This window comes from Microtus oregoni, unplaced genomic scaffold, assembly GCF_018167655.1.
Source record: "Microtus oregoni isolate MIOR12 unplaced genomic scaffold, Mior012 000003F_ref0000135, whole genome shotgun sequence".
Lineage (NCBI taxonomy): Eukaryota > Metazoa > Chordata > Mammalia > Rodentia > Cricetidae > Microtus > Microtus oregoni.
In genome coordinates this window covers 104,704-129,183 of record NW_024543062.1, presented here as the reverse complement: position 1 = coordinate 129,183, position 24,480 = coordinate 104,704, and the positions used below count along the sequence as shown (strand labels likewise).

General features: G+C 41.9%; 1 protein-coding gene and 1 non-coding gene across 3 annotated transcripts in view; one reads left to right on the top strand and one right to left on the bottom strand.

The window, feature by feature from the left end:
- The window catches only part of LOC121446296 (E3 ubiquitin-protein ligase RNF216-like), a 114,338-nt gene extending 90,541 nt beyond the window's left edge, over window positions 1–23,797 (bottom strand). For both annotated transcript variants that reach the window (XM_041648827.1, XM_041648828.1), the window contains exons 1-3: window positions 23,729–23,797; window positions 6,035–6,169; window positions 751–884 (exon numbers count right to left, since the gene is read on the bottom strand). In XM_041648827.1, the coding sequence (XP_041504761.1) occupies window positions 751–884; window positions 6,035–6,101 (201 nt within the window). In that variant the 5' untranslated portion in view covers window positions 6,102–6,169; window positions 23,729–23,797. The remainder of the gene's footprint in view (window positions 1–750; window positions 885–6,034; window positions 6,170–23,728) is intronic.
- Window positions 4,090–4,196, top strand: LOC121446653. The gene has a single exon (XR_005974088.1). It is a non-coding gene; the product is annotated as a U6 spliceosomal RNA (small nuclear RNA).
- Window positions 23,798–24,480: the final 683 nt, after the last annotated feature.

The following is a 24,480-nucleotide window of genomic DNA, read 5'->3' as shown; positions in this document are numbered from 1 at the left end:
GCATATACAAATAGAAATAAAAATATATAGTCACACACAAACCTTTACATGAATATTTACAACAGAACTATACATTATTCATGGGAGTCAAAAAGTACAATTTAAATGACCGTCATCTGTTCTAAAATATTCTAAATGTTAATGTTCTGAAATCAAACTGTGGACGTATCTGTATAATTCTTAATTTACACTAAAAGCACTTGTGCAAACTAAAAGCATGCATAATAGGCCTGCAGTCATTAAGCTGTAATGTGATGTAATAAGAGGATAAAGATGCAGCTGGGTTGTGGTGACACACACCTTTAATCCCAGCCCTCAGACACAGAGAAAAATGGATCTCTCTGAGTTTGAGGCCAGCCTGGTCTACAGAGTGAGTTCCAGAACATCCAGAGTTGCTAAACAGAAAAATCCTGTCTCAAAAAAAAAAAAAAAAAAATCAACTATAAAAAGGTAAACACACAATGAAAAAATAAGTAGTAAAGAAACCACGTAATAAACGAAGTGTGTCAACATGATAAAAGCACAAGAGAACTAATAAACACCAAAGCAGAAATCCATGCATGAGAAAACAAATGCAAGCACCACCAAAAAAAAACAAAACAAAAAAACAAAAGAAAGAAAAGGAAACTGGAAAAGCTGCAGGAGAAGTAAAAAGAAAAAGCTTTAATTTAACTGTTTCTATATATTCAAAACCATAAAGAAAGAAAAACTCTTCTCATGAAGTCAATTTCAAGTTCATAAAACACTCACTTCTGTCAGTATGACATCATCATCCAGGTCATCATCTTCATGTTGCTCAGTAGCAGGAGTAACAAGCATGGGAATCCCTTCCTCATCAGAGGAGTCAGATATGGTGATGGGCCCATCTCTGACACTCATCCATTCTACATGGAAGCAAAAAACATGGTCACTGTGAGGCCAGTATGAGCACATTCAGTCCCTATATTCACTGTTGGTCCAAGTCAAGCCAAGTTCAAAGCTACTAACAGTTAACTTACCACCTCAAGTGCACACAGATTCAAGCAGTAAGAACTGTTTCCTTGTTTATTTTTGCCAATAACACTAAGAGATGACAGATAAAATGCTCAAAATGTATCAAATTTTTCTTTTGTTAAATGAGAGAAATCTGAAGGTTTTTTGGTTTTGTTTTATGACAGGATCTTATGTCAAGCCTGGCTAGCTTCGTACTATGCAGACCAGACTAGCCTCAAATTCTTGGCAATCCTCCACCTCAGCCTTCCAAATCCTAGGAACACAGGCATTTAATTTGCTCTTTAGTTGGGCGCATTGGTACGTGTTTCAGATTCTAGCAGTCACAGCACAGAAAGTTAGGAAAGTCAGCCTGAGGGAGTGAGACTTTGCCTCAAAAAACAACTTTCCTGAATGAGTTATTAGGCCAACCACAAATTTCTTTTTTTCCCACATAAAACTTTTCTAATTATGACACTGACATAGAACTGCCAGTTTCTTTAGAGATTTCCCATGTTTACTCCTTGAAGAAATAAAAGACCGGTTTAATTTAAACAGCTACATCTCAAAAAAAAATTAGCACTCAAAAATAGTAATATATTTATTTAAGATTTAAAAATCAGCTTACTTTATAATAAGCTATTTAAGCAGAACTTCCATTTCAACCAAACACTTAGCATCTACCAAGCAATCACCTACCAAGGATACATCTGTGACACTGGGCAATTTAACTTGCCTGCTCTTCTTTTAAATAAACCATAGTTAAATCCAAAAACCCAGCTCTGCTTGGGAGGCAGAGGCAGGCGGATCTCTGTGAGTTCGAGGCCAGCCTGGTCTACAAGAGCTAGTTCCAGGACAGGCTCCAAAACCACAGAGAAACCCTGTCTCGAAAAACTAAAAACAAGCTCTGCAGGTAAACAATAGTTGTTGCTTGCTCTAATCTGTGGGTGAGTGTGGATCCAGCTGTGGAGGCTGTTTTCCCCATTGGGGATATTATCTATTTTTGCCTTTTTGCTTAAAGAAAAAAGTTTCTTATTTATTTGAATGTGGGGGCCCACAAGCACTTGTGTGTGAAGGCTAGAGGAGGAATATCAAGTGTCATCCTCAATTACTCTCCACCTTGTTTTCTAGACAGAGTCACTCACTAAACCTGGAACTGTCTGATTCAGTCACACTTCTGTCTACGATTACCCAGCACTAGGATCACAGATATATATTGCTATGACTGAAGGGCCCAGACCTTCCCCCCCACTTCTCCCTCCCCCCACACACCTTTAGCAGCCAGGACAGGCTGCAGAAAAGACCTAGCAATAGGCCCCTGACTCAGCAGAATGTGCTGAGCCCCCGACCTTGCCCTAACTACTGAGAGGATCAGAAGTTTTTCTCTGGACGGGCTTTACTAATAATGACGGAATGCGGTGACCGCCATGGCCTCCAGCTATAGCAACCTTTCTGCAGCTACAGTTATCAGCTCGGACAGGTTCCCCCTAGCAAGGAGGTGTGCCAATCCTGAGACTGTTACTGTGCAAATAGAAGACCCCCAGATGGCCCATCTTGTTCTACCCCCAAAATACGCCCTGACCCACTGCAGTTCAGGGCCCCTTTTACTTACTCCACCGTGTTGGACCAATGGAGGACCCGCGTTAACTCAGAAATAAAAATACTCTGCTTTGCCTCAGATCTGGTCTCTTGGTGGCTTTGGGGGGGGTGGGTCGTCCAGATTCTGAGCACAAGAGTGACATGCCTTTTTTTTTTTTTAAATAAATTTTTGTGGTGTATGTGAGCGCACATGAGTTCCTTTGTGAGAGTGACACCAGGGCATATGTATTCCCATCAGAGGACAACATCAGATGTTTAGTCCTTACTTTCTACTTTGTCTGAGAAGGTCTTTTGTGCGCTGCTATGTAACCAGACTAGCTGGCCTGCAAGCTTCTAGACATTCTTCTGTTTCCACCTCCCATCCTGCTGCAGAAACACCAGTACTGTAGACAAACACTATCGTGTCTGTCTTTATGTAGGTTCTGGGGGACAGAGAGGGGGAGCCAAAGAAAGGTTCTGCTCAATAGCTACCCATCTCCCAGGGCTTCATGCATGCTAGACAAGAGCACTATCACTGAGCTAGCTATACTGCTAGTCCTGATTTTGTTTTTACATTTTTTTTTCCTTTAGACAGGGTCTTACACTGTAGTTCAGGCTAGAACAGAGCTCACTAAGCAGACACTACCAATCAAGGGTTTATCTCCATGAATTGCCACAAAATGACCGTACAACCATGAAAAAATCATGAACTATTTATTTCTAGCCCATTAGCAACCTCCTTGTTCCTCTTCCCATCACTGCCTTCTATCCTCAAAAGAGGACTTCATAAACTACTCATTCTTCCCTGATGGACGTCTGAGTTGGTGCTAACATGGGCTATTCTGGATACTGCTGTTATGTACATGCTTTTATGTGCTCATCTCAGTTGGGAACATTCTAGGAATGGAAATGCTGAGTCACAAGGGGAAGCATATGTTCAATCTTAGGAGACACACTGTATTGATAAGTTGATACAACAGAGACACATGGTCTACAAGGCTGTACTGATTATTTGGACCTACCATTTACTGATCCCTAACTTGGATTCTTAATTTCCCAGTTTTACTTGATATATAATACATGCATTTTTAGGCCTTAAATTTTCTTCAAAACATGAATTTCCATTGTGATAGGTTAGTTTGAAATCTATTCTTTTTCTTCCTTTCCTGAGACAGGGTTTCTCTGTGTATCCCTAGTTGTCCTAAAATTTGCTCTGTAGACCAGGCTAGCCTTGAACTCAAGAGATCTGCCTGCCTCTGCCTCCCAAATGCTGAGATTAAAGGCATGTGCCACCACTGCCTGGCCTGAAGTCTATTCTTATCTTCCACATATATAAGGATTTTCTAATAAGAACTTGTGGGCCTAAAGAGATGGCTCAGTGCTTAAGATCACTGGCAACCCTTCCAAAGGTCCTGAGTTCAGTTCCCAGCATTCACAGGCTCACAAATGTCTATAATAGAATTGAATGCCCTTTTCTGGAGTGCAGATATACATGAAGACAAAACATCCAAATACATAAATATATTTTAAAAACAACAACTTGTGCTCGCTTCGGCAGCACATATACTAAAATTGGAACGATACAGAGAAGATTAGCATGGCCCCTGCGCAAGGATGACACGCAAATTCGTGAAGCGTTCCATATTTAAAAAAATAAATAAATAAAAATAAAAAAAATAAAAACAACAACTTGTAATTTGTCTTCATTCTAATATGTTTGGGCAGAAAAATTCTAGCCAGACCCCCCTCCCCCAAAAAACTGTGTACTGCGGATCCATGAAAAGGAAACCGAGTAGTGACACAAAGTAGATTAGTGCCCTCCTCAAGGCAAGATGGAGTGGGGCACGCCTGCAAAAAAAAACATAGGAATCTTCATAAGGTGACAGAAATGGTCTGCTCACAATTGTGAGATTGCAAGTTTGTTTTTCAGAACTCTTAAGAAGAAAAAACTTGTCAGGTGGTGGTGGCACATGCCTTGAATCCCAGCACTTGGGAGGCAGGTGGATCTCTGTTAGTTTGAGGCCAGAGCTAGTTCCAGGACAGGCTCCAAGGCTACAGAGAAAAAGCAAAGCAAAACAAAACAAAACAAACAAAAAAGCTTAAGAGATTGGCACAATAAAACTACTAATCAACTCTACACACCTTACAAATATCCTTATAATGGGTAAAGCATGTTTATATTTGTTGAGCAAAAAAACAAAACAAAACAAAAACAACAATAAAAAAACCATTTCCAAAGTCAGCAATTTTCCATAAGGAAGTAATTGTCTGTGTGTCTAGTTTTCTTGAGACAAACTCTCACTGTGTACCTTTGGCTATTACAGAACTATATAGACTAGACAGGTCTCAAACTGACAGAGATTCACCTGCCTCTGCCTCCTGTGTGCTAGGATTAAAAGAACGTGTCACCACACCTCGCCTAGTAATTGTTTTTGAAAAACACTGTTCAACTGCATTTAAGGCCTAATTAAAAAATTCTAACATTAATTCAATATGCATGTGCAGAAGTCAGAAATGAGTGTGGGTACAAATTATAGCTAAGATTTCAAACTTTCTGAATAACAAGTTATGGCTATTACAATCACTACCCAAGTCATAATACATTATCAACAAACTCTTAAACTCAGTATTTCTTTTGTACCTATAATTTGTACAGTTTGAATGATTCTGTGTCCTCTAAATTTATTCACGTGTTATAATTTCCTACACTTCAAATTGCTGAAGGCAAAATACATGATTTATTTCATACTAGGAAAAAATTGTTGTCACAATTATAAAATGTCATCAGGAGAAAAAACAAAGCTAGTTTAGCCTCATCATGGAATTTGTACTCAAAAGAAATGAATATATTAAGAATTTTCTTTATTCATCAACATGATTTTTCTCTTTTGGACCAAGTATTAATAAATGTACATTCAGATTTGACAGGAAATTTCCCACACATTTAGGAATGTTATGCAAATGCTGGTACTCTTTTGCTCTTTGCAAATCAATGAATTTGTCAAAATTTTAAGGACTATATATAAAACAAAGAACTATGTCCTAACATTCTCAATGAGGCTAAGTCAGAATCTCAAAACTAGAAAAAAAAAGAAATTAAGTATCTAAGAACAAGAATGCCTAGCATTGTCTGGTATTTTAAATTTGACAGGCCCGGAGTGCTCCTGTATGACCTCCATTTCCTCAAAAACCTCTAGAGGCAAATCAATACAGTATAAATCTGCATAATTCTACTTTGACATTTTAAGCCTGATCTAGGTCTAGCAGTGGAGTCCCCCTGGTTTTTTGAGACAGGGTTTCTCTGTAGCTTTGGAGCCTATCCTGGAACTAGCTCTTGTAGACCAGGCTGGCCTCGAACTCACAGGGATCTGCCTGCCTCTGCCGTCTCCCTGGTTTATATATGGTACAAAACAGGATCATTTCAAAGATACAACCATTGCAGTAAAGAAAAAGCATTGAGTAAAGGGCGAAAAGACAAGCAATTTACCCTCTCCCTGGTGGCAGTGAAAGTTGTTCAAGTGAATGACCTCTTCTTTGTTGTTTCCTTCTGCCATTTTCAAATTCCAATATAAATAATGTGATTGTTAGTACCCAAACATGGCAATCATCTATTCCACAGGGTCTGTAAAAGAAGAGAAAATAACATTAACAACAGCAGTATAGTTGGGCGATGGTGGTGCATATCTTTAATCCCAGCACTCAGGAGGCAGAATAGAGGGATGAATTTGAGGTCACCCTGGTCTACAAAGTGAGTTCTGGAACAGCCAGGAATACACAGAGAAATACAGTAAGCTTGAGGCTAGCCTAGTCTGCAGGATGAGTTCCAGGATAGCCAGGGCTGTTACACAAAGAGACCCTGTTTCAAAAAGCAAAACAAAACAAAAACATCAGAATAAGATTGGAAGTTGGTGTATGCCTGTAATCCAAGCACTCGGGAGGCAGAGGCAGGTAGATCTCAGTTCAAGGCCAGCTTCGTTTACACATCAAGTTCCAGGACAGAAAAAAATGAAAACCAACCAACCAAAGAAACAAACAATGGCAGTATAGACCTAAAATCCTCTGACTGGGGAGACTGAGGCAGGATGACCATGGAGTCCACGACCAGCCTGAGACACACAGAGAAAGACCCTGACTCTGAAACAAACAAAAAACAGGATACTAAAAATTCCCAAAAAATATTGCCATATAGCTCATAGCAATAGTTAAAAAATACAATGGAATAACTCTGAAATTGGAAGCTTTTAAAAGCTAAATGTTATTAAGGAAAAAAAAAGCTAAATATGTATCTTTATCAATGTAAACATATTATTTTGCTCCAAAGAATTTACCCCTCCCAAATATTTGCAGGAAAAACCCATTTAAGAATGTCCAGGTAGTCAGCAAGAAGGCTCAGTGGGAAAGATGCTTGCTGTGAAGCTTGACTACCTGAGCTGATTCCTGTGACCAACAGGATAGAATGAAAAAATTGACCCTAGAAGTTGTACTCTGGCCCCACATGCAGGCCTGGTATGTGATGTCTATTTCAGAGGACTACACTTGGAACCCAGAACCCATGCTGGTCAACTCACAACTGTCTCTAACTCTTGTTAGAAGCAATGCCACACTCTTTTGTCCTTCTCAGGCACATGCAAGCAAGTGTCAAACAATCATACATACACACAAAATTAAAAAAAAAATCAGTAACAATCTAAAATAAACAATGTTCAGAGGCTAGATAGTACAGTGGGCAGTGGGAAAGGGTGCCTCTGGGAATATGATTTAGTTCCTGGAACCCACTCACATGATGGAAGAAGGGAATCAACCCCTACAAACTGTTCTGACTTCCATAGGTGTATGTGTGCACATGTAAAATAAAATGTAAGGGCTGGAGAGGTGGCTCAGAGGGTAAGAGCACTGGCTGCTCTTCCAGAGGTCCTGAGTTCAATTCCCAGCAACCACATAGTAGCTCACAACCATATGTAATGAGACCTGGTGCCTTCCATGCCAGCAGTACATTGTATGCTTAATAAATGTAAAAAAATGTACATAACTGCTTTCATTACAGACAATAACTGAAAGTAGCCCAGGTCTCCATCAATAGAAAAACAGTTAAATTGGTAGATACTTATGAAATACAGACTGCTTAGCAAAAGAAGGAATTAATATTAGGGGGAGTTAAAATATTCAAAATACACTGCATGAAACTCTCAAATTAGTAAGAATATTGTTTAAACAAGGAATCAACACAATATATGCAACATGGATGAATCTCGGAAACAGAATGCTGAATCAAAGAAATACAACAAGGGAATATAGTTTACGTGCCATTAAAGAGATTTGGGGACGAGCTCAGGGGCAGAGCTCTTGCTTAGAAAGAATAAGGGCCTAGGTTCAATCTTCAGTCCCAAGAGAAAAATAATTTTTTTCATACAGTACTTTCCTTTTTCTAGAGATAGGGTTTCTCTTTGTTGCCCTGGCATACCTGGACCTTGCTGTGAAGACTAGGCTGTACCATTAAACCCAGTGTTATGGTACTTTCACAGGATTTAAACTTACTTCCTAAGTATTTCAATAAAAGCTAATGATGACACATAAAAAACCGAATTTAAAATTAATGACTGACAAACTGAATTGCTGGGGAACTTCAAGGCCTTGCATATGCTAGGCAACCAATCTACCACTGAACTATACCCTCCACAAGCCTAATATTTCATTGCAATAAGGAATCTACAAGTGTGATCTTGGAGGGGAGGTGCACACCTCTAATCCTGGCACTCAGAAGGCAGAGGCAGGTGGATCTCTGAGTTTGAGGTCAGGCAGGTCTACAGAGTGAGATCCAGGCCGTCCAGGCCAGATAAACCCTGTCTTAAAAAACAAACTAACAAAAAAGACCTGCAAATGTGAAAGTTCATATAAATATATGAGTTACATTTACACAAATACACCTTTTTGGCTTTTTAAAAAAAATTTTTGAGGCAGGGTTTCACTGTGTAGCCCTGACTGGTCTTGAGAGATCCTCCTGTCTCTGCCTCCAGGGTGCTGGGATTAAAGGCATTCACCACCATGTAGTTTTTCTTCCTTTTTCACACAGGGCCTCACTCAGTAACCCAGGTAGGCCTTGAATTCATATAATCCTTCAACCTCATTTATGAAACATTGGGATTACAGGTCTGCCCAGCTGGAAAAAACCTAATTTATAATGACAGAAAATCAAGAACTACTTTGTGAAAGGAAAGATGACCTCAAAGATTATGGAGCAACTTTTTGAGGGGAAAAAGTGTTCTAGAGTTCGAAGAGGTTATCTATTACATGAGTCTATTACATGCACCTGTTGAGATGGAGCAAACTGGGAATGGGTCATATTATATCCTCAGTTATCTGTTCATGTCATTTAAATATAGATTATACTAAAAAAATGTTGAGAGGTTAGTCATAGAAGACAAACGTTCTATCACAGAAGTGCCAGAGAATTCAGAAGAAGAAAATAAGAAATTATGTGAAGCAGCAGTTCTCAGCTCAAACCCTTGGGGGGTAGGGGTCAAAAGACTTTCACAGGGGTCAACTAAGACTAGTGGGAAACACAGATATTTACATTATGATTCATAACTAGCAAAATACACTTATGGAGTAGCAACAATAATAATTTTTAAAAAGATTTATTTATTATGTATACAGTGTTCTGTTTGCATGTATGCCTGCAGGCCAGAAGAGGGCACCAGATCTTACTACAGGTGGTTGTGAGCCACCATGTGGTTGCTGGGAATTGAACTCAGGAACTCTGTATGAGCAATGGTGCTCTTAACTGCTAAGCCATCCTCTCTTCCAGCCCCCCAAAATAATTTTATGGTTGGGGTCACCACAACATGAGGAACTGTATTAAAGGGTTACAGCTTTAGAAAAGTTGAGAATCAATTATGTAAAGTAATATTTTAAAAGGTAAGATTTTTTTTCTGAGTTGTCACAAATTGATACACTTACTTCATTATCAGTTTGGCAGAGGCAGATGCCACTTTGACTCACATAACTGCAAGGACATATTGGCTCAGTATACTCAGGGAGTATTCCATCCCGTATTATTACATATTTTAAAACCACAAAGGACTGGGACTTCTTTCTCTGGGCATGGAGTGAAAGGGTCAGGAGGGGCAGCAATTTGGCAGAGTGCAGGGCATGTGAGTGATAAGGCAGGTGGAGGTCTGAGCTGGGACAGGACAAGATCACAGATGAGTTCTTTTTTTTTTTGTTTTTTTTGTTTTTTGAGACAGGGTTTCTCTGTGGTTTTGGAGCCTGTCCTGGATCTAGCTTTTGTAGACCAGGCTGGTCTCGAACTCACAGAGATTCGCCTGCCTCTGCCTCCCAAGTGCTGGGATTAAAGACGTGCACCACCACCGCCCGGCTCAGATGAGTTCTTAAGAGAAGATGCAGAGTATGGAAGAGCAAATCTAGAGCTGGGAGAGAAACCAGGGCACTAGCTTCCTTTTAAGGTCCCTATGTACAATGACTGTGTTAGCACTTTTCCTTTTCATTCAGTCCTCCCCTGGGAGGAAACTGAGTTGCAAGCAGCACTCGAGAGAAACTGTATGCTCTGGGATTCAGATCCATAGCTGCCTGATTCTGAAGCCCACTTTCCTCTGTATAAGAAGTCACCCGTTCTCTGTGAGTTCGAGACCAGCCTGGTCTACAAGAGCTAGTTCCAGGACAGGCTCCAAAGCTGCAAAGAAACCCTGTCTCGAAAAACCAAAAAAAAAAAAAAAAAAAAAAAAAAAAAAAAGGAAGTCACCGGAGGGGCTGGAGAGATGGCTCAGAGGTTAAGAGCATTGCCTGCTCTTCCAAAGGTCCTGAGTTCAATTCCCAGCAACCACATGGTGGCTCACAACCATCTGTAATGAGGTCTGGTGCCCTCTTCTGGCCTGCAGACATACACACAGAATATTGTATACATAACAAATAAATAAATATTTTAAAAAAATTTATTTTTATTTTATGTGCACGTATGTCTATGTGAATGTGCCAGATTCCCTGGAATGGGAGTTACAGACAGTTGTGAGCTATCATGTTGGTAATGGGAACTAAACCTGGGTCCTCTGCAAGAGCAGAGCAGTCAGTGCTCTTAATTTCTTTTTTTTTGGTTTTTTTTTTGGTTTTTCGAGACAGGGTTTCTCTGTGGCTTTGGAGCCCGTCCTGGAACTAGCTCTGTAGACCAGGCTGGTCTCGAACTCACAGAGATCCGCCTGCCTCTGCCTCCCGAGTGCTGGGATTAAAGGCATGCGCCACCATCGCCCGGCAGTGCTCTTAATTTCTGAGCCATCTCTTCAGCCCTATTTTTTCTTTCTTTTAATATTTATTCATGATTCAGTCAACATCTTCAATGGCTCTTTTTAATAATCTGCTGAATTCTCTCAGGCTTTTCTTCAAGCAGTGAAACTGTAAACTGTCTGACCTGATAGTGTGCTTGCTGAGAGTTGTCAGGAACAATGTAACAAGGACCAGTAAAGCCTCTGGAGCAGTTCTACCCCTCGCAGCAGAGCCATTTGCAATTTCCAGTCCCACCCCTGCTAAGGATGCCAACCTCAGACTCCTGTTTGTTATTTTGACACATGGTGTCATCACTGTGTAGCCCTGGGTGATGACTTGGATTTCACTATTTAGACCAGACTGGTCTCAAATTTACAGAGATCTGCCTGCCTCTGCCTCCCACTAAAATCATGTGCCACCATACCTGGGTAAATTAATTATTCATTTGTTCATTTTTTTCTTTTGTGATTTTTTTTTTTGGCTCTCTTGGAACTCACTTTATAGACCAGGCTGGCCTTCAACTCAGATACTTCTTAATGACTTTTCTGTCATGAAAGTACAACTATTTAGCATGCAAATAAAAGTATGCCTAAATGTATCCTAAAGACAAAGATTAAAACCATTAAAAACTGTAGAGATAAATCTGGTGGTGGTGGCCCACACCTTTAATCCCAAATTTGGGAAGCAGAGGCAGGTGGATCTCCGTGAGTTTGAGGCCAGCCAGGTATACAGAGCAAGTTCCAGAACAGATTCCAAAGCTACATAGAAACACTGCCTCAAAACGGCAAAAAACTGTAGAGATAAAACATTGGCTCTTTAGAAGGAATAATTTTTCAGATAATGAAAACTACTTTCAAAGGGTTATAAAACATAAATATGAAACTAGAATCAATCAGCTAAAACAGTTCTGAATAAGGACTAAGTTATTTTTATTTTTTTATTTTTTTTAAAATATTTATTTATTTATTATGTATACAATATTCTTTCTGCGTGTATGCCTGAAGGCCAGAAGAGGGCACCAGACCCCATTACAGATGGTTGTGAGCCACCATGTGGTTGCTGGGAATTGAACTCAGGACCTTTGGAAGAGCAGGCAATGCTCTTAACCGCTGAGCCATCTCTCCAGCCCCCCTAAGTTATTTTTAGATATGCAGGGTTTACCACTCAAAAGTTATTCAAAGAGCTACTTAATCCCACCCTAAAAAACAAAAACAAAACAAAACCCTTCATTAAGAGAAACCGGAATCTAGAATAACTATCTCCCTGCTCCCTGAATTGACTCAAATCCTTCACTATGACAGGAGCTGCAGGCAGGTCTTTTGTAAGGTAATATAACAGAACGCTAAGGGATGAAGCCCAATTATGATTTGGCACCCTCAGAAGCAGCAGAACCAAAGAGCTTGCTTAGGTTTTTACTCGATTACCACTGAGGAGACGACAGCTGTCTGTGATCCTAAAGGAAAGTCCTCATGAGAGCCAGACTGGCAATCCTATTTCCAAGACTTCAAGCCTCCAGAACAGTAATAAAGTCAATTTTTATTGCAAATGCCAGCCAGTGTAACACATAAAGAGTTAAAAGAATCAGCCAGGTGGTGGTGGCGCAGGCCTTTAATCCCAGCACTGGGGAGGCAGAGGCAGGTGGACAGTGGACAAGCGCCAAAGCCACAGAGAAACCCTGTCTCGAAAAAAAGAAACAAAAACAAACAACAAAAAAAAAACAAACCCAAAAACACCATCTACAGCATAGTAAATGGATAATGAAATCTAGTCTAAATTTTAGAAAGCCACTCCATTACCACTAAAACTTAAAACCTTTTTGTAAAATTGAAATTAAAATCTTGCCAGGTGGTGGGTGGCGCATACCTTTAATTGCAGTACTTGGGAGGCAAAGGCAGGTGGATCTCTGAGTTTTAGGCCAGCCTGGTCTACAAGAGCTAGTTCCAGGACAGGCTCCAAAGCTACAGAGAAACTCTTGCCTCAAAAAAAAAAAAAAAAAAAAAAAAAAAAGTCAAAAAAAGAGAAATCTTATACAATTTTAAGGGTGATATACCAAGGGAGTGGTATTTACCAGATATCTGAATTATGATCCTTGATCTTGTCTGAGATAGTAACAACATAATGACAAACTAAAGTAAGGCATTTCTAATCACCTTCTCTGTGTTAATGTTGACAATGCTCACAATCAACCCTGAGACCACTGACACACTATTACTGACCTCTAGAGTCTTTCATTTTGGCCATAACTCAGCACGTATAGACCAACTTTGAAACCTTTTTATATAAAACTACTGTTAAGACTAAATATATGAAACAATTTTTTGAAGGTAATGAAGAAAACCACACAAAATAGGGCTTTCTCTAATTTTTAAATTTTTTTTTACCAAAAGTAATTTTGGACAATTACCAACTACAGGTTTGGGCTGGAGACATACAAAATGAGTCTGGAGCATCTTGTCATTCAGTATCAAAGGAGTTAACAAAGACTATGTGTCAAAACTGGGTTCTGGCAAAACTAGAAAACAAGTCTGGAGAAGTTCCCACTGCCCTAAAACAGAAAATCTTCACTTTCAATAAAGATATGAATTTATTTAACATGGAATTCTTCAGTGTGTATAAATGAGAGTTTATAATTTTGTGTGGTGTGTGCCCGCATGTGTGTGGATGCCAGAGGTAAACCTTGAGTATCATTCTTCGGGCACTTCCCCTCCTCCCCCCCACCAAGTCAGGGTATCTCTGTAGCTTTGGAGCTACACTTGGTAGACCAGGCTGGTCTTGAACTCATGGAGATCCACCTGTCTCTGCCTCCCCAGTGCTGGGATTAAAGGCTTGTGCCATCACTGCCTGGCTCCTCAGGCACTTTTTAATTTTGGGTTTTATGACAAATTCTCTCACTGAAAAATGGGACTCACCAACCAATACGGCTAGGCTAATTAGCCAACAAGTCCCAAGGATTCCCCTGTCTCCAGTTCCCCATCACTAAGATTAACACTTTTTACAGGGCTGTTGGTAATCATACTTAAGTTCTCATGCTTTCACAGCCAACTCTACCAACTGAGCTATCTCCTTAGCTTCTGTAATTTGTTAAAGGTCATATTCAGATGATGACAAGCAATAGATGAATTATCTAGCAAATGAAAGCTGAATGTGGAGATTCCAGCATTTGGGAGGTCAAGAGATTAGATTCAAGGTTCTCCTCAACTACAGAATGAGTTTGAGCCCTACTTAGGCTCATTAGACCCTTTCTAAAGAAAGGGCAGTGGTGGCACACATCTATAATTCCAGCACTCAGGAGGCAGAAGCAAGTAGATTCCTGAGTTTGAGACCAGCCTGGTCTAGAGAGCTAGTTCTGGGGCAATGAGAGCTACACCCAGAGAAACCCTGTCTAGGGGGAAAAATAAACAAACAAACAAACAAAAAAAACCCCAACCAAACAACAACAAGAACACATCAATGCGTGCTGGGCAGTGGTGGCTGCAAACTTTTAACCCCAGCCCTCAGGAGGCAGACAGGTTCAAGGCTAGACTGGCTAGACCTAGTGAGTTCCAGGATTAGTTTCAAAGCTACAGTGAAACCATGTCTCAAAACAAGCAAGCAAGCAAACAAACAAACAAACAAAAAACCACATCAGAATGTAATGGTGTATGTCTTTAATTCCAGCACTTGTGAGGCAGAGGAAGGAAGATCTCTGTGAGTTCGAGGCCAGCCTGTTTGTTCTACATAGTGAATTCTAGGATGACCAGAACTACATAGAGAGACCCTGTCTAGGAAAAAAACAAAACTACAAAGAAATAAACATACAAAATTAATCAATAAATTGTTAAATAAGGACAAATAATTTGACATTCCCTTACTTTTCCTACATAAACTGAGTGACCAAATAAGTGGCTTCTTTATAAAAGTATTCTAACTAAAACAAATCAAAATTTTTTGTTTTTTCAAGACAGGGTTGTTCAGTAGCTATGAAGCCAGTACTAGAACTCTCTAGACTAGGCTGGCCTCGAACTCAGAGATCCACTTGCCTCTGCCTCCTGAGTGTTGAGAGTAAAGGTGTGTGGCACCACCGCCTGGCTACAAATAAAAACTTAATAAAAAGATAACCATCATTAGCCGGGCGGTGGTGGCGCACGCCTTTAATCTCAGCACTCAGGAGGCAGAGGTAGGTGGATCTCTGTGAGTTCGAGGCCAGCCTGGTCTACAGAGCCAGTTCCAGGACAGTCTCCAAAGCTACAGAGAAACCCTGTCTCAAAAAAAACAACAACAACAAACAAAACAAAACAAAAAAACAACAACAAAAAAAGATAACCATCATTTTTCAGCCTTCAATGAATTGCCAACTCTAGACACTAACAAGTACTGGCTACTGGAGAAAACTCTTTAGGGGCAAGAATAGGCCCTTTGCCGGGCGGTGGTGGCGCACGCCTTTAATCCCAGCACTCAGGAGGCAGAGGCAGGCGGATCTATGCGAGTTCTAGACCAGCGTGGTCTACAAGAGCTAGCTCCAGGACAGGCTCCAAAACCAGAGAGAAACCACGTCTCGAAAAAGAAAAAAAAGAATCAGCCCTTTTTAAGGAAACAATGTTACATTGCCAAACAAAACAGAATGCAAGTCTGATCAGGCCACATTCTAGAATGAAAGCCTGAGGAACTTTTCATTACACAGCACTTAACAAGAAAAAGACATGTAGGGAAATTTTTTTTTTCCCAGACAGGGTTTTACTGTAGTTTTAGAGCCTGTCCTGGAACTAGTTCTTGTAGACCAGGCTAGCCTCAAACTCAGAGAGATCCATCTGCCTCTGTCTCCCAAGACCTGTGATTAAAGGCGTGCACCACCAGTGCCTGGTTGAAATTTAGTAAGATTTTTGTTTTTATTTTGTTTTTTTTTTGATTTTTCGAGACAGGGTTTTTCTGTAGTTTTGGAGCAGTCCTGGAACTCACTCTGTAGACCAGGCTGGCCTTGAACTCACAGAGCTCCAACTGCCTCTGCCTCCCAAGAGCTGGGATTAAAGGCGTGTGCCACCACTCCCCAACTGGGCAAAAATTTCTAAACAATTCTATATAGGGAAATGGTAATTTAAGGCTAACAAATATTTATTAAGACTCTGGGAAATCATAGGTCTAGGGGACCAAGTTCAACAACAGATAAATTCTAAGAAAAGAATATGGAAGGGCAGCAGAGCATAGCAGTGCATGGCCTTAATCAGCACTTGGGAGGCAGAGGTAGGCAGATCTCTGGGAGTTCAATGTCAGACTAGAGCCATCTCACTGGCCCACAATATAAACTTAAGAACATAAGGTGGATGGTAGTGGTACATGAGGTAACCCCAACAATCTAGGAGGCAGTTGGATCTATGAGTTTGAGGTCAGCCTGGTCTACAGAACGAGTTCCAGGACAGCCAGAGCTACACAGAGAAACCATGCCCCCAACCCCCAAAAAAATCAAACAATAAAGAATTCAGCAAATATTTAGTGTGTTGCTACATGGCACAAAGATTTTATGATGCATGAGGAAGATATACAAAAGAAAATCCCTCATGGAAAATATTGTTTTAAAGAACTTAGAGCAATATGGGTAAGTGCTAAAGGGCCCTGAATGATCTTCCAGGACCAGAGAGGTTTAATTCCCAGATCTCAAAGTAGTGGCTAAGAGCCTCCTATAATTGTAGTTCCCTGGGATCCAATATCCTCTTCCTGGCTTCTGTAGGCACTGCATGCAAACAGTGCACAGATACACATGCTAGTAAAACACTGCCACCACATACATGCAATTTTTACTCCCCCCCACCTTTTTTAGACAGGGTTTCTCTGTGTAGCTTTGGAGCCTCTCCTGAAACTTGAAAGACAAGATTAGCCTTGAACTCAGAGATCCATCTGTCCCTGCCTCCTAAGTGCTGGGATTAAAGGTGTGCACTACCAATGCTCAGTACATATACATTAAGAAAAAAAAAGGACCAATGGAACCGAATAGAAGATCCGGATATCAATCCACACATCTTCAAACACCTGATCTTTGATAAAGAAACAAAAAATATCAAATGGAAAAAAGAAAGCATATTTAACAAGTGTTGCTGGCAAAACTGGATATCAACATGTAGAAGAATGAAAATAGACCCATATCTATCACCATGCACAAAACTCAAGTACAAATGGATCAAAGACCTCAATATAAAGCCAGCCACACTGAACCTTATAGAAGAGAAAGTGGGAAATAAACTTGAACACACTGGCACAGGGAACTACGTCCTAAACAGAACCCCAGCAGCACAGACACTGCGAGAAACAATAAATGGAACCTTCTGGGCTGGAGAGATGGTTCAGAGGTTAAGAGCATTGCCTGATCTTCCAAAGGTCCTGAGTTCAATTCCCGGCAACCACATGGTGGCTCACAACCATCTGTAATGAGGTCTGGTGCCCTCTTCTGGCCTGCAGTCATACACACAGACAAAATAATAAATAAATACTAAAAAAAAAAAATGGAACCTCCTGAAACTGAAAACCTTCTGTAAAGCAAAGGACACGATCAACAAGACAAAATGACAGCCTACAGAATGGGAAAAGATCTTCACCAGCCCCACAGACAGAGGTCTGATCTCCAAAATATACAAAGAACTCAAGAAACTGAACACCAAAAGATCATATAATCCAACAAAAAAATGGAGTACAGACCTAAACAGAGAACTCTCAACAGAGGAATCTAAAATGACTGAAAGACACGTAAGGAAATGTTCAACATCCTTAGCCATAGAGAAATGCAAATCAAAACAACTCTTGAGATTCCATCTTATACCTGTAAGAATGGCCAAGATCAAAAACACTGATGACAACTTATGTTGGAGAGGTTTTGGGGAAAAGGGAACACTTCTGCATTGCTGGTGGGAATGCAAGCTGGTACAACCCCTTTGGACGTCAGTGTGGCGATTTCTCAGAAAATTAGGAAACAACCTTCCTCAAGACCCAGTAATACCACTTTTGGGTATATACCCAAAGGATGCTCAATCGTGCCACAAGGACATGTGCTCAACTATGTTCATAGCAGCTTTGTTTGTCATAGCCAGAACCTGGAAACACCTAAATGCCCCTCAATTGAAGAATGGATAAGGAAAATGTGGTACATTTACACAATGAAGTACTACACAGCAGAAAAAAATATGTCAGCTTGAATTTTGCAGGAAAATGGATGGAGCTAGAAAACTTTATTTTGAGTGAGGTAACCCAGACACAGAAAGACAATTATCACATGTACTCACTCATAGGTGGTTTTTAAACATAAAGCAAAGAAAACCAGCCTACAAACCACAATCCCAGAGAACTTAGACAACAATGCGGACACTAAGAGAGACTTACACAGATCTAATCTACGTGGGAAGTAGAAAGTAGAAAAAGACAAGATCTCCTGAGTAAATTGGGAGCATGGGGGGAGGATTGAAGGGAAGAGGGGAGAGGCAGTGAGGGGAGCAGAGAAAAATGTAGAGCTCAATAAATATCAATAAAACAAAAAAAAATTGAACCCCTCCCCCCCAAATAAAGGAAACTTGGAAGAGTAAAAGAAAGTCAAGTACATTCTATGTGATAGTCATGCAATAAATAAATCACTTGAGACTGGAGAGACAAACAGCTAGTAAAATGTTTACCATGAAAGCACGAGAACACAGTTGTGATCCTCAGTATCAAAACAGAAGTCCAGGTATGGTGGCCCAAACTTGTAATTCCAGTGCTGTGGAGGTAGATCTGCAGGGCCCACTTGCTAGACAGTATAGCCCATTTGACTTGTTCCTGGCCAGTAGAAGAACAAGTTGGACAGCTCCTAAGGAAGTTGATTTCTGGTCTACACACACACACACACACACCTGCACATCCAAGCACACAATGTACATGTGCACACATACACACAGAAATTATCCTAAGCAGGAGAGGTAGACAGGAACCATTTAGCAAGGCCAGCCACTTTAAACACCACCAAGTGCTGTGCCATAATCCATCTTATCCTTTAAGAGCTCTCTCTGGAAGGCTAAGTCTGCATGGTCAGCTGGAGTCAAATGGAATCCTCTGGCACTATAGACAACAAAACCCAAGACTTCTAGCAGTCTCTGATCTCTGACAAGGCTTGTGAGTAAAAAAAAAAAAAAAATGGCCATTTTAGCTGACAACATGCACCAGGTGAGTCCTCTTTTATCTCCAGACCGTAAAAAAGCTGGGAACTTTAGCCTGGTCTACATATCAAGACCCAGACTCAAGAAACACACACTCGCTCTTCTATCGAACACACACACTCTCCTCTCCTCTCAAAACACACACACACACACACACACACACACACACACACGCTCCTTCTCCCTCTCTCTTTTACTCCTATCAAAAGATTAAATGATTATATTGCCAGTACGTTTGGAGGTAGTTTGTGGTGTTGATAGGATGCTGAACTGAAGTTCAAATTATGTTTTCCAGCCAGTGGGAAACAGAACAATGAGAGCTTCATATTAGGAAGATCAGCTTTGCCGCAATGGGCAACGCAGGGACATTTTGTGCCAGGAAACCCAGTAAACAAGAGCCTATGAAGCCTGAATTAGAGATAATAGTATATAAGGGGAGGGGGCACAGATACTGAATACAGAATTAGATTTAGGTAGAATTTTGAATATAATTGGCTATGAGGCAAGAAAAAGAAAGGAGTCTAAATTGACCTAGATGGTGAGATCAAGTGGAGAATGGCAGGACTATTAAGAACAAACAAGAGCCGGGCGGTGGTGGTGCGTGCACGCCTTTAATCCCAGCACTCGGGAGGCAGAGGCAGGCTGATCTCTGAGAGTTCGAGGCCAGCCTGGTCTACAAGAGCTAGTGCCAGGACAGGCTCCAAAGCTACAGAGAAACCCTGTCTTGAAAAACTAAAAAAAAAAAAAAAAAAAAAAAAGGGAGGGGGCTGGAGAAATGGCTCAGTGGTTAAGAGCTTTGCCTGCTCTTCCAAAGGTCCTGAGTTCAATTCCCAGCAACCACATGTGTTCACAGCCATCTCTTCTGGCCTGCAGGGATACATGCAAGGCAGAACACTGAATACATAATAAATAAATCTTTAAAAAAAAAACAAACAAACAAGGAGTTCAGAATAAGAAAATTTAGTATGTTAATTTTAATATATAGTCAAAATAAAATACGTAAAGTATAATATCCATGTTTACAAATGTAAGTGTGCAGATAATAAAAAATCTAAAAGTCCTATATCAGTGTTTTTCTACACTAAAACTCACACCAAAAATTAAATTCACAATCCTCAGGTTGGTTAGCTAAACATTTTTAAATATTTTTATTTTAATTGTGCACACAAATGTTTGTCTGAATATATGTACGTGCATTATGCGTGTGTCCAGTACCTACAGAGGCCAAAAGGAGGTACTGAAGCTGGAGTTACAGGTGTTTATGAGCCACCACATGGATGCTGGAAACCAAATCCAGAGCCTCTGCAAGAACAGCAACTGCTCTTTAATAGCCTCAGAGTTAGCTGACGATTTTAATACAAGGACAGGTCTGCCTGGTAGCCAGGAAGCCGAGTTCAATGAGTACCACATAATCCTGAAATGTTGGTAAAGACCTTTGATTCCAGCACTCAGAAAAGGCAGAATGGATAGATAGTACTAGTTCAAGATCATCCTGAGTTACATAGTGCGTTTGAGATCAGACTGCCTGCATGACAAGAAACTGTTTTAGAAAAAGTTAACATAAAATGTTAAGATTTTTCTCAACTGTTAGAAAATTGATTCTGAAATGGGAGCAGGTAAGTAAACAGTCACTCACATTTTCAATTATGTTTCTGGTGATGGGGCACCGTACAAGGAGCTGAACCCAGGGCCTGGCAGGTGCTAAGTCCCATACAGCCCTAGTCCTTGAAAATCATCTCGGAGCTTACAACGCATTGCATCTTGCTTTTAGTTCAAGTTCTGCCTTCTAGGCTCCACACTTTGACCTATTTAGCACTGGGGGTTGTTTTTGTTTGTTTTGTTTTCCAGACTGGTTGACCTGCAACATGCTATGTCGACCACACCAGCCTCTGCTGGGATTAAAAGCATGCACCTTCACACCTGGCTGCTTTTTAAATTACAAGTGTCACTATGACAGAACCCAAGTCCTTACCACAGTATATAAAACAGGTTTCATCAAGCATTTGCTGATCCAAGTAGTGTCACCTGATAGTTTTTTCCCCATTCTCTAGCAACAATGTCTTGGTTCCTTGATCTTACCAAACTTACTTTCTCAGGCTGAATTCTCTTTGTGAGACTGCCTCTTTGGCCAAGTTACCTATGTTCATCCCTCAATTCTCTACTCCCTCAGAGAAAAACCTTTCCTGACTAACCTGTAAGTGTCCCTGACCCGTTTATTCAAAAAACATCCCTCAATTTCTCAACTACTACAGAGTAACTTCAACAATTTAAGAAACTATACTTAATGTTAACCTCTTCTCCTGGAACTTAAATTCCAAATGCGCAAGACCATGTCTTACTCAATACTTCCAAAGCCTGGGGACAAGAACACAGCCAGGCACCAAGAAGCTGGTCTAAAACCACATTTTGAATAGCATTAACAAGGTACAACAGGGTAATCAATTAGAGGCAAGAACTGTGCAACCAAATGAGTTTCAGAGTTAGCTCTGAACCTTACTACATTTGTTTCATTTTTCAGCACCTCCCTTCATACACACACACACACACACACACACACACACACGAGAGAGAGAGAGAGAGAGAGAGAGAGAGAGAGAGAGAGCGAGCGCGCGCAAGCGTGATACTGGAGCACTTACCTCAATTGATAGGGCTAAGAATAAGAAAAATGCTTAAGAGTTGTACGTACATCACACTTAGCATCAGTTTTGTACAGATAAGGCTGTTGAGTCAGCACAACAGGTTAAGGGCACTTGCTGCTAAACCCGAAAGCCTGAGTTAGTTGCCTGAATCACAAATGGTGGAAGAGAACTCATTTCCAAAAACTGTACTCTGACCATAAAGTGAAATTACGTGCCCATATACATGCTGAATAAATGTTTTTAAAAATTAAAGGTTTTGAGCCCAGTGTGGAGGCACACGCCTTTAAGTCCAGCACTCAGGAGGCAGAGGCAGGCAGATCTCTGTGAGTTTGAGGCCAGTCTTATCTACAGAGTGAATTACAGGACAGCCAGGACTACACAGAGAAACACTGTTTTGACAAAAGTGATGGCAATATAAGAATTCATTATGTCTGGAATATGGCAAAGCCTAGAATACAGTAATCATAAAAGGAGTACTTCATACTATAGTTAGTAAACAGTCTCACCAGGTTTTACAAACCACTTTTTTAACCCCTTGAGACAGGGTTTCTCTGTAGCTTTGGGCGGGTCCTGGAACTAGTAGACTAGGCTGGCCTTGAACTCAGAGATCCGACTGCTTCTGCCTCCCAAATGCTGGGATTAAAGGCGAGCACTAAATATGGCCTGGCTGACTTCATAAACTTTCAATCTCCATGAGTCACAATTTTATTAGATTTCTCTTCAAGATCTTCTTATTAGCCATTCTTGTCCTCTTTTGATAAAAATCTCAAATGCCCTGCTGGGTGGTGGCGTACACACCTTTAATCCCAGCACTCACAGAGTAGGGCGAATCTCTGTGAGTTCTGAGGCCAGCCTGGTCTACAAGAGCTAGTTTCAGGACAGGCTCCAAAGCTACAGAAAAACCCTGTCTCAAAAATAAAGAAATAAATAAACAAATAAAAATAAATATAAATAAAATTTAAAAGTCTCAAGTCCCTAATGCAATAGGCTCAAGAATTTGTTCAAAAACTAAACTCAAGATCCTCAGCCACTTCCTGAAGTTCACCACCTTTTCTATACCCTAGGCACTGTCAATTTGGATTCAAACAGAATGCAAAGCTTGGTTATTTCTTAGTTCGTATAAACTAAACTGTGGGAAGAGGTCATAAAGAAAGGTTCTGAGTTCAAGGCCAGCCTGGCAACACAGAGAGAAACCCTGTTTTGAAAACAAAATATTGTTGGTCCCTTCCTCCTAAGAAGGGCAGGCACAAGCCCTTTCTCTTCATATGCTAAAATAGCAAGCAGTCGCAGCTTTCCTAGGCCTAGACCTTTAGCCCCGTCACTCCCAAGGCAGAGGTACATGAATTCCTACGAGTTCCAGGGGCCAACCTCATCTACTTCTCAGGTTCCAGGTCAGCCTCGGCTATGCAGTGAGACTCTCAAAAGAAGGCAAGCAAACCCCAACTGGGAAACGACAACGCAGGAGAGGGTCCCAGGGTCACTGCACCCTTTGGACAGGCGGGGAGTTTGGGAATCACGGGATGAGCCACAAGGGGCCGCCTCGTCCACTCGAGCGTGGGTCTCGCGCTCACCCAGCGTGCCACGCGCCACGGGAGCACCAGGGTTCCGTTTGCAAGAGCTGTGTGTCCCCTTACTCCGGAGCGCTGCTTGGGATGACAGGCTTGTCAACTCAAGACTCCGAGGGGCCCGAACTATCCCGGGCTGGAGTTCAAAGTCAACAGTCCGTCGCCTCTTCCGCTCCTCCAGGCCGCGGTGGGAAGCGCGGCCACCAAAGCCAGAGCCGCCAGAGAACCGTTTCTCTCGGCGGCTCGTCGCCCCCGGGGCAGCAGGCCGGCCAGAGAAACTTCCTCAAGTGGCGGGAGGAGAACCGGCTGGCCCGCGGCCGTCTCCGCCGCTCCCCTCCCGACACCCCCTGTGCGGAGCCCCCCGGACCCCCGGGACTCCCGAGCGCGTCCCCCCTCGGCCCCCGCCCCCACCCCAGTGGCGCCCTGGCGGGAGGCCACTCGCCTCACTCGACCCGCGCCCGAGGAGCCCACGCGCGCGGGTCCGTCACGTACCCGCCGCGCAGCTAGCCCAGGTCCGCGAGCGCGGATCGGCGCCCGGAGTTCAGTCTCAAGTCACCTGAAGCAGCCGCTCGAAAAGCTTCGGCGCTGCCCCAGCTGCCGCCGCCGTTGCCGCCGAGGCCGCTACTGCGTTCCTTCCGGCCGCGCCACGGCGTCTACCTCGCGCCTGCGCGCAGCGCCCCCTCCCGACTAATGACAGGAAGAACCATAGAGGCACGCGGAGGGCCGGAGAGGAGGGGCCTGGTGAGCCAGACCATAGAGATGGCTGCCTAGCGGGCCTTCATCTGGGCTTCACAGCGGCAGAGCCTTGACTCCCCCTTGTGGCAGGAGGACAAGGAACTGTTGAACCCCAGGGTCATTGTCTCCTCTTAAAGCTGGGGGTTGGGGAGGTATAGGCAGCTGATCATGGAATCAACTGATTGACCTCTTATCTGTCCCCTCTTGAGGTTTTTCTTTGTACCAGGTGGGTCGGTAAAATGACCCTCCCCCAAGGGTATCTGGTCAAGAATAAAACATTCATACATTCTATTCAACGTTTGTTTTTTTTTTTAAATATTTATTTATTTTTGGTTTTTCGAGACAGGGTTTCTCTGTGGTTTTGGAGCCTGTCCTGGAACTAGCTCTTGTAGACCAGGCTGGTCTCGAACTCACAAAGATCTGCCTGCCTCTGCCTCCCAAGTGCTGGGATTAAAGGCATGCGCCACCACCGCCCGGCTATTTATTATGTATACAATATTCTGTGTATGCCTGAAGGCCAGAAGAGGGCACCAGACCTCATTACAGTTGGTTGTGAATGTGGTTGCTGGGAAT